The following is a 14,995-nucleotide window of genomic DNA, read 5'->3' on the forward strand; positions in this document are numbered from 1 at the left end:
TCATCTAATTACGCCGGAGCTATCACGGCCCGGCATTATTTTTGATCTTTTCGCTTTATGTTTGTCCGTTTGAGGCGTCGCAGCCGCGCGTGCAGCCCCCTCTCCACCCCCACCCTCCCAATATTAAATCGTCTGTCCAGTTTTCGGTATCCTTAGATATGTTATTATAGACTCTTCGCCTTGTCTACTTATTCGTCACCCGGCAGCCGAGTGCTGGGGCATTTTTACGAGCTAACCGACGACTTTACCTCTTCCTCGGCTGCCGTTCTATATGAAATTTTTTCCATTTCCTTGGAACCGCGTTTTCCTCATTAATTGATACGGGGGAAAAAAAGAAATGGTCGCATCCTGTTGTACCGTCTTACGTTTACCATGTTTTGGTTTGTTTAGTAGAATTGACCATTTGACGTACCCACACAACGTTTTATAATCTTATTCGTACATTTTGAATCTCCGGTGCAATATCGACGATTTAGGACGATACGCGACGATGAACGGTCCAACTTTGTGCTTAGAATTCATTTTCTCCATGCGAACTGCTTTTCCTACAAACGGTAACCGGTCTTGAATAGTGCAATACACGGTCAGTTATCTACCGTCGATAAAAAGCACTTCCAAGGATTTACAGCTGGTTGGTAAATCATATTCGTTATCAATGATGAAACTTACCTACCGAGACATGAATTTTGAACAACTCTAGTGAGCCGAAAAATACTGAAGTGAAGTTAACATCACGAAAAATTACTTGTACAAAAAACTTGCTGCACGTGTTCAAATCGTTATGTGGAGACGAGTGCGTGAACACGATGTCAAAATAAAAAAATAAAAAAAAAACAGATTTGTCCGAAGGAAAAAAGTTAGCAAACGATACAGGAAAGCGTTGAAGCTTACAATTGTGAATTTTTTCTATGAATTTTTTATCGTCGTAGGAATGGTTCGAAGAATAGTGACGTAGAAGGTGGCTCTTAGGTCTCATCCTATACCATAACAACTGCAGCTGGCAATGGCAGCCGCTTTTATTAATAGCTAGGAGGTCGAGTCGCGTTCCGAAACCTCTTCACCAGACAGTCGAGTGTAACGGCGAGCCTGTTTCTCGTTGTTGTATTTTCCTCCAACTTCCAAATAGACGCCTAATTATACCACAATTTTTCGCTAACTCGAAACCTATTCACGATCTCTCATCGTCCGAACGATCCGCGGTCTTGTCGATACGTTACGTTACGTTACGTCGCCTTGAGCGCGACTCGTCCGATTGTCCTAATAAAACGCCACAGTCAGCCTCGATAAAAACCTCCGGGAAATCGGAAGTAATTTCATGTTTTATTACTTTGTTTTTCGCGTATTTCGCTGCCAAGTCGTTTCCGCATGTCTGCTTTTATACGTTCAATTCAGTCAAATCCGACCACAGTCATTCCGTCGATAATCAATCCACAATTGAATTTCGAACTGTTTTTTTTTCATACTCCCAATATAGATGAATAATAAACGGATAATTATGTGCACTAATACGACTGCAGTTTGTTCGCCGTTATTGGGAGACGAAAGTTTTTTCAGAACTGTGTCGAATTGAAGGTCGGTCGAGTGTTACCAGTGATAAATGATAGAGGAAATAAGAAAACGTTATTTTTATGAAAATTCTCCATTGATCAGCTGACAAATGGGCTTTTCTGTGTTCAATTTGTTTCTTTTTTTACTTTCGACAAACAGCTCCCGATCAGTGAGTGCCTACTGCAGTGCTTCACCGTACAGGCTGACCTGTATATTTGTTTGTTCAATAATTGGTGATCATTTGTGCGGCTTGTGTTATATCCTGTTGACGTAATCAAACATGGCGCATCACATGCGACGACCGATGAAGCGGGATCATTACAAGCCGTTTGGCAGGAGGAAGGTACAAACTATTACTCATCGCACGCGAATATATAAGTCTTGCGCTTACCACGCATTTGCGTGCGTTTGCAATACGATTCTAACTGCAGCTCCCATGTATTTACCAATGTTCTAACAACTACGATAAACTTGTACTTTGACTGTTTAAATCACGTATTTAACAACCGGAAATTAAACAGATCGCTTACAGTATCACATAAAACCCGAACCGATTGTAGGGTTAAAAATTCATCGCGCTCACGACTGATAAAACTTCTGTGCTCAACTTTCGGGACGCAAAATTCTGAACTCTATTGAGCGCAGGCTTCGTTGAACGGAGATACAATATTTGGTCAAGCCAAATATTTCCAGATATTCTCGATACGAAACGACGATACGTGAATTAGATTTTTCCGAACAACCGTCATGTCCAGTCGGTCGATTTCGCGCAACATCGCACCTTTAAGATCGAGAATAAGGCCGGGCGTCGTCGACGCGTAACACCCATTTATAAAGCCGTCTTTGGAAAAATATATGGGTGAGGCTCTGATGTGATGAATATATCAGGAGGTACGGGGGCCTCGAAGGGAGAACGCATTACGCCGGCTAGACGTAACAGTGCCTGTCGAAATACGTCTAAATTCGGCAGAATAAGGAGCCGCCCCTTTTCACGTTACAGTTTCGTTTTGCGTCGGAGTTCACAAGCAGTCACGCCCTCGATCTCTGTCAGTCGCGGAAAATCGCGGTGAGTTAAGTAGAACAAGTGCTGCGGTAGTAAATCCATTTTGCGTTCCGTCAACGCTGCCCTTTCACCCGTAACACGGCTGGAAACCGCGGAAGTAGAACAAACCGTCAGTGTCGGCCCCTCGCTGCGTATACTTGACATTGGGACGTAGGAATGAAACTAGCCGGGCTAACGTCGAACTATCGGAAAGCATTCTCATCTGCTGCAGAGTTACAGAGGTCTGGCAGTTCTGCTCATTCGCTCATTTTGTCGCGTACAATGTTCGTGCACAAATCGTTCAGGACTTTTTACTTCGTTCTCGGCGAGGATCACGATATTATCTGTTGATTGTGATGAAAAATTGGAATTTATCAATATCGCAATAAATCGAATCTAGTAGAAAGAAAGTTGAACCGATAAATTTAACATTCCTATAGAATAGCTATATTTTATATTGAATTATTTGTGATGGATTTTTTTTTTTTGGTTTTTTTAATAGTCCAAATTTCTTATTCGCAGATACTAATTTGCTCTTGCATCAATTATTCGCCAAAATCCTTTGAATCAGAACCAAAAATTTTGGTACGAGAAACCACCGTCGAAACAATTGTCCACGTTTTCTGATGTAGGTTCCTTCTCTCGTTCGAAAATTAATCGGGCGTCCTACAATCCGTGAAAGGCGCGGTGGGTTTTAAAACGTGAAACCTATTTTGGAAGAAGCTTTATTGAAAAGATGAATGACGAAACGATTTCAGCGTCAATCGAAACTCTGATGCAATTTAACGTTCAATGAACGGAAAAAGAATGAACAGTTACCGTTGTCATTAACGTTATCGTAATCGTAGAGTCGACGACATCGAAGTAGAAAGAATTTCGTCCTTGTCTTTAAAAATCCACCACGTTTGAGGAAAAACGATGTACGAATGTACAGGGACTTGAACAATAACGTTAATAACGATGAGAAAAAGTCAGAGCGGAACAGTCATAAATGGGAAAGCACGCAATTACAATGGAAATAATCGGAAGCTGGAAGCTGGTTCCTCGTACCATAGAATAAAGAGGCAAAAGCAACGAAATAAAGAAGATATGTAAATAAATAAGGTCCGTCGACGTCGTCTCCTCGGGAAACGATCGGGGTGCAGTGGCCCCTCTATGGCGTCGTTGTCGGTCGTCGACGACGCCGTCGGGTGGGATCGATATCAGGCGGAGGCGAGGGCGGCAGCAGTCGCAGGGGCGACTCCAAGCGGGTCGCCTCGAAGGCTGTGTGCGGGACACCCTCGCGTTTCATCCCCTTTCGTACACACACGCAGCCGGCCCGTCAGGCAGGCGAGTTCGTCGTTCCTGCGTTACCCATTCGCGTCGGGGGTCTCTCCACCTCCTCCCCCACCCCCGCCCTTCGCCCCTTCGCCCCCTCCCCCATCATCCACCCCCGTGCAGGCCGCGGCACTATCACCCTCGGATTCGCCCGAGCGCGTATTGGCTCGGCCACGCCGCTGCGCTGCGCCGCGCTGCGTTGTTTTCGCCGGTCGTTCCTACGCGTAAACTGCATTTTCGTTGTTTTTCACCTTTAATCCCGTTCCAACCCCGTCTCACCGCCACGCGAAACTGCGCGTCACTTGTGTTTTGCAAATTTTGCTCCCCCCTGAAGAAAAAAAGACTAAAAGAAAATCAACGAACTGTCCGTTATGACCGGTGAAACGATTTGGTACATACCTGTGTTGAAATTATTGTATAGTTGGAAAGCTTGCGAAGCACATTGTACGGTGACGTTATACGTATATTTTTCATTGAACGAGTGAAGTGTTGGTTAATTTCTGTTTTTTTTTTTTCTCTTTTACACATACATATATATATATATATATATTCGTCGTACACCTACCGAAGAAAGAGAAATATGTACACCGATTGTTAGTGCGTTAACAAACTTGAGAATAAAATTGATTTGGAATATCGTAGCATTGTGTAAAATATTATACGGATGTAAAGATGTGCAGCGAAATGTGACTGTGGCTATGGGGTGTTCAATGATTATTAATCCAATAGTTTTCTGGACAACGTTGAGTACTGAAGTTAATTATTGCGAAAGGTCTCGAAGCTAGAATTAATTAACATGCAGTTTTTCAGCGTGACGGGTATAAAAGGGCTGTGATTATAATGGTCGCAGCCAATTTCGTGGATTAAAAAAGAACGTAACACGGTTATAAAATATAATCAAGCCTCGTATCTGAAATTACGATCTCATATATATATACAGTGCTGATGTAATTTATACCGTATTATACGTACAGTGCGACCAGAAAATAATAACGTTAATAATCAGTGTTTCAACATTTTAACGTGAACATTTATCTTTGCGTGACTTATATTAATCATTCGTGTGACTACAAATTTTTTAAATAACTAGACTTCTCACAGTCAGCTGTCGTCCTTAATCAAATAATTCTAAACCAATCCCATTACCGCTTACCAGCTTTTAGCATTGATACTCGACCTTTATACTGTCCTTGACTTTCTCAAATATAAAAAATTCCTCAAGGATACAGTTATCCTTGATATTGTGACATCAAGTCCGACTTAATTATACTCGTATTTCTAAAGTACAAAACCGTTTAAACTTTTATCATGCAATACGATTAACAAACATTGAAATAACAAACAGGCAAACAACGATACTCAAATTACCTCGGAGCGAAGAAACGTATACTTATAATGTTAAGGAGAAAAAATACTCTCGGTCATTATTGAGGCGAGGTTGAAAGAAAAAAAGGTGAAAAGAAATTAGTGAATCCGTTTAATATTCGATAACTGCTTTAGTCATGATGAATCGATGAAATTAGTAACGAAAAGGAAAAGTAAAAAAACAACTTAATGCCTCTGAACGGGTTACACCAAAGTCTAACACTGCTTTATGTGCCTTAAATAGATTTTAATGTCGAAGGAGATAAGGTGCAGATAATGAAGCATAGTGAATTGAGTTGACATTTGACGGCGCGGTTCAAATCAAGTTTTCAATATTTTGGAACGGTCAACGGTTGCGCAAAAAATATTTTTACAATTATTCTTACCACTGTTTCGTCAATATCGGTGAGTTATTCGTAGCCGGGTCCCAACAGTAATATACTACCGTCCCGCAGGTCATAGTCAAAGTTACTCTTCAGTTCGGACGGCCAATGAGAACTGGAGGATCTATAATTTGTTTAGACTTGCTATTTAAAGTTCCCTACGTGGGCTTAGCTATACAAGAAATTCCAAAATCTACATTAAATCGCTTGTTTGTAGAGCCAAGCTAAATAAAACTGTGAACCTGCCTGTCGACGGGCAACGATTAGTTGCTATGAATAAACCTGGGTAGCAATATATTATCCCTCTCCAGCCAGTGTGTGCAGACGAAAATTTGCTCGCAAGTCGAAAGGCTCCTTCTTTCTCGTTCATGCAATTTCTTTGTAAAAATATTTCTCAACATCCCACTTGCAAAGGACGCTGGTTACACACTGTCGAAAAGTTTATCATATCAGTCGGTATCTTCGTTCGCATGTCCCGAGGCTTTGCCCGTCACACACGGACGGAATATATCAGCAGATTCTACTCAAAGCTGCTGGAAAAAAGGTTTTTCGGTAAAGTAAACTTCGTGGAACGCAGAATTTACTCCAAAAACAATGAAAGCCACTGTGTGCAGATTAAAATCTGTTACGTTTGTAGTAAAAAACGTGGTTGGCGTGGGTATTCTTAACCAGCAGACTTCATGTGTCCTTCTTGTGTTTTCGAGTAGAATCTGCTCTTTTATTCTCTCCGTGCAGTCCTGAGGTGTTTGTGATGGATTTTTCTCGCGCCCTCTCTTTCTCTGCTCCCCTTAATCATTGGGGGTATCGAATACCGTGATCTATAAGTGCCTGCGCGGGCGATCAGATCGGATCAACAACTCGACAGTCAGTCGGCCGTTTGCTGCTCGCGTCAGCGGTTGTCCAAGTCCTCCAGAAACTGCGGCGCAGTTTTCGTTTTCGAAGTGCGAAAAGACGGATTGACATTCCAAAAATCTACCATTTTACACTTTTTTGCGAGTATGAAATTATATTCCTCCAAATACCTCCACACGTCGCGATCTATAGCTGAGGAACGGAATGAAAAATTAAATATTCTTCCATAAGCTTTTCAAATCTCGCATAAGTTCTACAGCCACATGGTTTTTCCCCTATAGTACCTACGCGTCATTCGTGTGGAACAATCGATCTTGTTACAACTCGCGGTAAAGTTCGTGCTTGCATGCGGTACTCGAAACGAGGTCAATAGCCTCAATCGTTTAAGCCGTAGTAGTGAAGCCGTAGAAATTCAGTGAAAGATCGCAAATCTTGAATCGGTAGACTGGGACTCTGGTCAGTGTTTCGTTACCGGTTTTTTCTGCAGTTACGTATCGGCAAAAAAATTTATCTTCTTATCCAGCTGGATTTTTAGTTTCTGGGGTTTGATTGTATAAATCTGTAAAAGAGATATACAATGAAATTTTTAACTCCAGTCTTTGTTTCAAGTTCAGGAGCGAAAACAGTGTTACATGTTGCAAGATTCGTTAGAACTTTAACAGATAGCTCGAAATTTCATAACATTAAAGTCGGTGTTAATTGAATAATGCGAGATTTTTCCATTTACAAGCATAATCATCCTGTGCTGTAGTTTCACGATTGTTTTCAGAAATTGTGGTACGGCTAACCTTTTAGGCGACACTGAAGTATATTAATGAGAAAGTGTCACAAATTTTAAAGGAAAGAAGAAAATTAAATAAATAACTGAACAAGCAGCCCGAAAAGATTAGTAAAATAAAAACGGTGTTCTCGATCCCCCTCAACGCAATACGTTGCAAATTTTGGATGGCTTGCAAAAAAAGACGAAAAAAGGAATTCCTTTAGCCGAGGGCGTTGAGTTAGGGTGGTTTGGTTGGTGGCGAGATGCAGGGAATCGGCCGAAGGTGACAAAGGGACGATTATTGTACATAAGGGTCGGTGATCAGAACTCATGTAAATCAGTAGTGAAATGACATTTTTTCGTTTCCCGTTCTTCGTTCTTTTATTTACTTAAAGTGAAACAAAACAAATATTATATATAATATTATACGTATACATCTATATATAAATAAAACGACTCAAAATTTATAATCATTAAATTAAAAAAATGATATTCGGGTAAAACAGTGCTATGCAATTACCGGACGATATTGTAATAAAAGTGGAAAAGTGATACAGTTGGAAAACGCCGGCTCGGCTATGATTGGATATAACCAACAAAACACCGGCTACAACAAGCTCTTTACTCAGGTAATGAATTTGATGTTTAGAAATAAAAGGGAAAAAGAAAACTTATATAACGGGAGAGAAATTTCCAGGAAAATTTGTTGCGTTGCCAGGGGTGAATACGCAAATGTATTTCCCTCATTCCCGAGAATTATCGCCGCTACGCGATTAGACGTATTTGATACCCTTAGTCGCTTTAATTGTTATAATATTACCTGACATCGAGAAGTCACAGCTACTGTCGCCGATTACGTTTTCTGCTTTCACGAACGTCAGGTTATACCGAGTTACCACTTTGATGTAATTTAGTACCACCTCTGTATCCCACTCCGAGTTACGACAATGCTGGCGGCAAGAACAATATGCCCAAATTACCGCCGTTTGGCAAGGTGTCAGTTCGCTGTCGGACGGTCAGTATAAAACTCCGAAAAAATCAAATGTTTACTTTCAGGTTGTAAAATGTCGTCGCCCAATTATAAATGAACGAAATTTCTGACTTTGGGTAAGGCCCATTTTGAATGGCCATTCCAAGCTGATCCTTCGTCGATTTTGGTCAATTGACGCAATGATTGATCAAGTAAGATCGATGTAAGAGAGTCGGAATATTCACTTATTTCACCGACTCTTTACAATTGATATCTAATGAAAAGAAGAAATTGCAGGATGACTCAACTGATATTGTCCCCATTGGTCAAAATTAGTTGAATGTTTCGCAATTCGGATGGAGGTTCTTTATAGATTGAAAAATTGAAAAGAATTTTTATTGCTTGTAATAAAACGGCATGGGGTCGTAAAAGATTTTTACGCCGTAGTCAGGAATTCCGAAAATATAATATGAGAAAGCCTTCGGTTATGTAACGACAGGCATGCAGCGTAAATAAATGATGGTTTGCCCGCGGTATTGACCTGTAGAGACTAGTTCGGATCGCGCTCGTCATAGTCATTGATTGACCGACCGCCTGTACACCTTTTGGTTCCCCAAATATCACCTGACTGTTAGTCTTGACCAGGAATTCGGACGAGTCTGACGTCGCGTCTCCGCGAATTTTTATTACCATCGTTTTTTATAACCCCAAGCTTACTGTCGCACAAATCATGCGTTATATCCTCTCTTTAACAAGTGCGGGTAATAAACCGCTGAATATCACCGTGATTGATCAGACGTGAATTATTCGATTGCCTCAGTAATGGAAAAATTCTTCCTCTCTTCCCTTATCCTCACTTTTCCAATAAATCCACTCCCAGTTTTTTCACACCCTTTCGGTGAAATTCTTTTTAATTTATTATTCGTTTAGCCTCACCACGATCGTATTTAACAACTGTGCAAATAGGTGTAAAAATGTCGCGTTTATCTCTGCACGATTTCGGTGATCAATGTGAAGTACGTAATATAATAAAGAAAGGGAGCCGTGATTTGAGGATAGAATAAAATAACGATAATACGGTAAACTTAGACTTCAATGGGAGCCAAACTTCATCGAGCCAAACGTAATCTAACATTTGTGCGTTGAACTTGTGATCTTGAGCACGTATTTTAATTTTAATTTATTCACTACCCTTCATAATAACGTGATCACAACTCGCGGCGATCATATTCCATTACAAACCCATTTTTTGTATCGTAAAAATATAGACGTTTAAAAACGTGAAAAATTCCACTTCAGCCTTTCATGGCATGAATGATATATGCATCGACGGAAAACTATACATCAACTTACATAATTAGATTCTAATTTACCCCGATCTACGTAGACACGTATGTTTTGTTTTCATCGATTGATGAAGTGGGAAATGATCGAACTTTTGTGATCGTAAAAGTATTCGTGAAGAGTAGCTGTACAGGTGTACACATATCGATACATACATGTGTTGGCGAATGTATTTTCCGCTCGTAATTATTAATTTATAACCCGGCACGTTCGGTAGGAAATGGTTCCGATACACCGAACGATCGATCCATTCAACCCTGGCCCGTGAAAAAACCGTAACGTGCAACATGTGCAGGATAAATAATTTTTCTTCATTGCGATCGTACGTAGAATTTTAGAAGAAAATGCAACAAAACGCGAAAAAGAATTCAAAAAGTAATATAACCTTGCCGCGTGCGTCTGGAGGGATTCAAAAATAACCCAAGTATATACGAGACTCGCATCGCACACGTCCACGTTTTACCCGATTTAACAATTTATCAAGGCAATCACGACCGAGCAATCTCCGGACAAGCTTACGCCCTTCAGACTAACTTCGTGTCACGACACTCGCTCTCTTCCCGATTGATAGCGATCTTAATTTTGTATATTTCCCGCTATTCCAGGGCTCGGCAGACTCCAACTACTCGCAGCCAAGCTCGGATCTATCGTTGGACGAAGAAAAGGAGAGCCTGCGTCGGGAGAAAGAAAGACAAGCTCTTAACCAACTGGAGAAAGCAAGGGTGAGTCGAATCTTTGACGAGAAAAATGGTTCGAGCATTTTTTTGAAATTATTCTCATAAAAATCGTTTTCATTACGCGATTATTCTTGTTACTCTTATTCAGACGAAGCCGGTAGCGTTCGCCGTCAGGACGAACGTTAGCTACGACGGATCCGTCGACGACGACTCACCGGTTCACGGATCGGCCGTTAGTTTCGACGTCAGAGATTTCCTCCACATCAAGGTAAATCGTTGCATTCATATTTCGAGTTGATTGCATTGAATAATTGTTGTTAAAAGTGAAAGATGAATCAGCCGTACCGCGTCGGAATCATAAGTTAGGGAAAGAGAACAAACAGTTTCAAAAATCTTCAGCAGTATTGTTTGTGCCAATGATGTTAAACGCGAATGAACCGTACTTGGCCTTTTATACACACGATTTTGAGAAAATTTAGCTTTTAGAAAAAATAGCTTTTCAAAAAGTTTTACGGCTACAAGGTTCCATGTGTTAGAACTCTGGTGTTTTTAATTCTAATTTAATGATTTTGAGCTTATTTTGCTTACCATAGAGATATCAGAAGGTATCTAGATAGCGTTTATAACGATAAATTTTTGTACAAAAGATACAACAAACGTTAGTCTGCGATCAAATTTGCGCTTTATAGCTACACTATATTGTAAAACGTCGAAATTATATTCGGGGATCAGTTCACCGAGCAAAATGAGCCCAAAAACATGAGAATCGAATTTAAAACACCAGAGTTTGAAGATTTTGAACGTACCATTCAAAAAACCTTTTCTCAAATCAGCGATGACTCGAATTTTGCTGTTCACAACTGCGTAAAATCATTTTTATCAGATAGTAGGGATGTCGTCTCAATCGTATCCTCCGTCATTAGCACAGATAACATTACCAGATATTTTTAAATATTTTTTTCCTCTCTTCCTAACTTCTTATTCATACGGTACAGCTGACGTTTCAAAGACAAGAGAAAAACTGATAAACGCAGAGGGATGTACAGAGAAATTCTCATATCGTCTCGCGTGCATCGTATACACAGTATTATCGAAACACTTCGATTTCATCTCGACACAGGAGAAGTACGATAACAATTGGTGGATAGGGAGGCTGGTAAAAGAGGGATGCGACGTCGGTTTTATTCCTTCGCCGGTTAAGCTCGAGGCACTTAGACTTCAGGCAAGCGCTGCTCGCGGCACTAAGGGTCTCTATTCAGCAAGGGGTGGCTCTTCAGGAAATCTCGGTGAAAGTGGGATGCCGTCACGAGGATCGACGCCGCCAACGCCAGGTGAAATATTGTCTCATTTTGTATTATTTTTCGGTCTTGTGTTTTCATGGAAAACGGATCAATTTGTAAGAATTTTCGTACACATCAATCTTATTTTACGTTAAAATTACAGGTGACGATAGTGACAGCGTGGGTAACGTTAGGCCGGGAAAAACGACCCTCACAACGCCGCCGGCGAAAGAAAAGCGAAAGAACTTCTTCAAGAAACCGGTAAGAAAAATGAGTTTGCATAAATTTTTTTCTCCCCCCTTTCATTTGACGGATAATTTATTCAGCTACGACGTTTGAATTCGATCATTCGCTCCTGACAAAGAAGTTCGACATTCTTCCGTTACCCTTACTTCGTTTTATGTTAATCAAACCGAACTTCAGCGTCTTTTGTACTGCGTTCTTACATGAGATTTTAGACCAGACCGAGGGTTTTTACCTTATTTCTTGTCCCTGTCTCTTTCCTTATTCTATTTTCTTTCGAAGACAGCGGCTAAGTACCTAATTCAATTAAATTGTTTCGTTAGAGTCAGAGGATTGGAGAGTTTGAACCGTTTCAGCTTGTCTTTGGTGTATCCACTCACTTATTTACACGTAAAAGCCCAACGTCACTATGTAGAGTTAGAACTTAGAACTTAGGTAGTACACACGTTGAGGATGAAACTTTAATAGTGCCACTGCGTGATATCAGGTGCATACACACGGGTTATACCTACATGTGTAGTGAATGTTTCAACAGAGCGCACACGTGCGTCAAAGTGAAGTTTAGTCAAAGCACATTGCTAATCGTGAAATAATAAAGGCTGGAACAGATACGTTGAATCCGATGTCTGTCATGTTCTTCATTATGATATTTATAGATTAAATTTAAATGTAGGCAAAAAATTGCAAAAGTAACGGTTGGTTGATTTTTAGTTCTTCTAGTATCTAGTTGAAATACGTTCAAGACGGTATCGAACAGAACGATGTGTGATTGCTCTATCGACTTTCTGTTCATTAACTCACTTAATTTTTTAAATTCATTCTCCCGATATAGAGAAGAAAATATCGCTCGTGAATGGAATTTTCAATAGAAAGAATTAGTTTGCATGTACAGACGAGTGTTGACGTTGGCATTAATTGTTTTAAATGTTTCAATGTTGCATTCCGTGCTAATGAAGTCTTACGTAAGTGAAATAGATATGTGAAGTATATATACGTGTACTTACCTGAACGAAAGGTGAGAAATTAATGTCGACATTTTTAGACATTCATGAAATCTCATGTTACAGGAGACCGCCACACCGTACGACGTCGTACCTTCAATGAGGCCCGTAGTTCTTGTCGGCCCTTCCCTGAAGGGTTACGAAGTCACCGACATGATGCAGAAAGCGTTGTTTGACTTTCTGAAACACCGCTTCGAGCGCAGGTACTATACGAACACTCAGTCCTCGTATTACAGATTTCGCTTGTCAATTAACTCCGTAATTGCAATTGCTTCGATTAACGTACGATTAACTTGTAATCTTTCAATTTCATTCTCCGCCCAGGATCATTATAACGAGAGTTATGGCTGATATATCGCTGGCCAAAAGATCTTTACTAAATAACCCTACGAAACGTGCTATAATGGAAAGATCGACCAGCAGAAGTAGCTGTCTTGCGGAGGTTCAGGCTGAGATAGAGAGAATTTTTGAACTCGCGAGAACGCTCCAAGTAGGTACAATTTTTCAATTTTTTTCGTGATATTATAACTTTGTACGATATGCTGCTTGCAAAAAAAAAGAGATAAAAAAAAGCCGAATAAAATCGTGAAGCGAAAGTCCGACGCTGTAAAATGTTGCATTCGTGTTTACAATATTTTAGCTAGTGGTTCTGGACTGCGACACGATAAACCATCCTTCGCAGCTCGCGAAGACGAGTTTGGCACCGACGATTGTCTACTTGAAGATATCGTCGCCGAAAGTGCTCCAGAGGCTGATTAAATCCCGGGGTAAATCTCAGGCCCGGCATCTGAATGTGCAGATGGTCGCGGCGGAGAAACTCGCCCAGTGCCCGCCGGAAATGTTCGACGTTATCCTCGACGAGAACCAGCTCGACGAGGCCTGCGAACACGTTGCCGAATACCTCGAAGCCTACTGGAGAGCCACTCACCCCCCTGTCGCCACCCCAGTTCCTAGGGTCATGCCGGCTCCTGACGCCCCCGTCGACACTCTCGCGCCCCGCGTGACGCCAGGTAAATTATATAAACGATCGCTGTTACACCTGACAATTAGCGCGGTATAGAATAAACAGGAGTGATACAAGACGCGGAGAGGAAGAGGAACGAAACGACGGGACGTTGGGGAAAGCCGGGCTAAATATGACGAACAAATGCCTTTTGCAATTTTTAAAAATGTCCAATCTATTTAATATCGATAAACCGTCTATTTTTGTGCGATAATTTCGTTAAAAAAATGCTTGCCAATATTGGGAGGGTCGTATAATGAATTGATACGCAACTGAATACTTTTTTGATACTTACGTAGCAACCCCACATGCATATAGTCTTTATAAATAACAACGTTGCACTCGAGGGGAAACCATGCATCATTTTAGTTTGCATTGAGTCGAGTTTCTTTTTCTGACCGCAACCCACGACAAATTTCATTAATACGCGGACTTCGCTTTGATATTTGAGAAATCTTCTGATCGTGTTAATTATTCGGAAAAAACATTTCATTTCGTAGTTTCGCCTTGCTTTCCTTTCCTCCAGTGTTTCAAGGTTTACTGTACGCGCTTAATTATTCTGCGAGTTGTTGTTAGTATTATTATTGTTGTTATTATAATAGTACGGGGAAAGAAGGACGAAGATCTTGGCTACGGGAGGTGGATTAGAAGAACGTAAAAACCAAGAACGTCTCATTTTTTCTCTGAGTCATTGTCGTAAAAAAATTTAATAACAGTTGAATACGTTAAATGGAAATTTTCACATTACTAACACCCTAATAATTTCTCTACCATCAGGAGGTCATCATGAGAGCTACTATGGTCATGAACCACGAGGTACTCCACCGTTATACATACAATCTATACCATGTATTAATGTAAACAAGTATTTATAGCACATCGTACGTGTTTAGGTGCAGTACGGATAACGGATCGATTTGGACTTGGTTTTTGTAGTTTGAAAGGGCCTTGTATTTGTTTTTTATTGTTATTCGATTCGGTGCTTCCAACCAAATTGACGGCACTAACAAGTACAACTGCATAACTTTCGGTGTCATTTTTTTCCAAGATCTGCAGCCACTCGTGGTCAACCGAGTCTATTTCGATCCGAACACCTTGTATATCGGTATATGATTGTCGCATGTTTCCTCAACTTCTTTCCTTCGGATCCAATCCCTGTACATCGAATTAGTTATTACAGAATAAATTTCTATGGCATTGAAAATCACCT

General features: G+C 40.7%; 1 protein-coding gene across 19 annotated transcripts in view; it reads left to right on the forward strand.

Moving 5' to 3' along the window:
* Nucleotides 1–14,995, forward strand: part of LOC124174997 (voltage-dependent L-type calcium channel subunit beta-2) — a 75,175-nt gene that overhangs the window by 47,930 nt on the left and 12,250 nt on the right. For 4 of the 19 annotated variants that reach the window (XM_046554772.1, XM_046554771.1, XM_046554774.1 and 1 more), the window contains exons 3-11: nt 10,187–10,303; nt 10,407–10,526; nt 11,379–11,589; nt 11,702–11,799; nt 12,738–12,743; nt 12,849–12,985; nt 13,107–13,272; nt 13,423–13,792; nt 14,563–14,601. In XM_046554772.1, the coding sequence (XP_046410728.1) occupies nt 10,187–10,303; nt 10,407–10,526; nt 11,379–11,589; nt 11,702–11,799; nt 12,738–12,743; nt 12,849–12,985; nt 13,107–13,272; nt 13,423–13,792; nt 14,563–14,601 (1,264 nt within the window). The other 15 variants (XM_046554776.1, XM_046554789.1, XM_046554787.1 and 12 more) reach the window with 13 other exon arrangements.

Source organism: Neodiprion fabricii, chromosome 2 (genome assembly GCF_021155785.1).
Source record: "Neodiprion fabricii isolate iyNeoFabr1 chromosome 2, iyNeoFabr1.1, whole genome shotgun sequence".
NCBI lineage: Eukaryota > Metazoa > Arthropoda > Insecta > Hymenoptera > Diprionidae > Neodiprion > Neodiprion fabricii.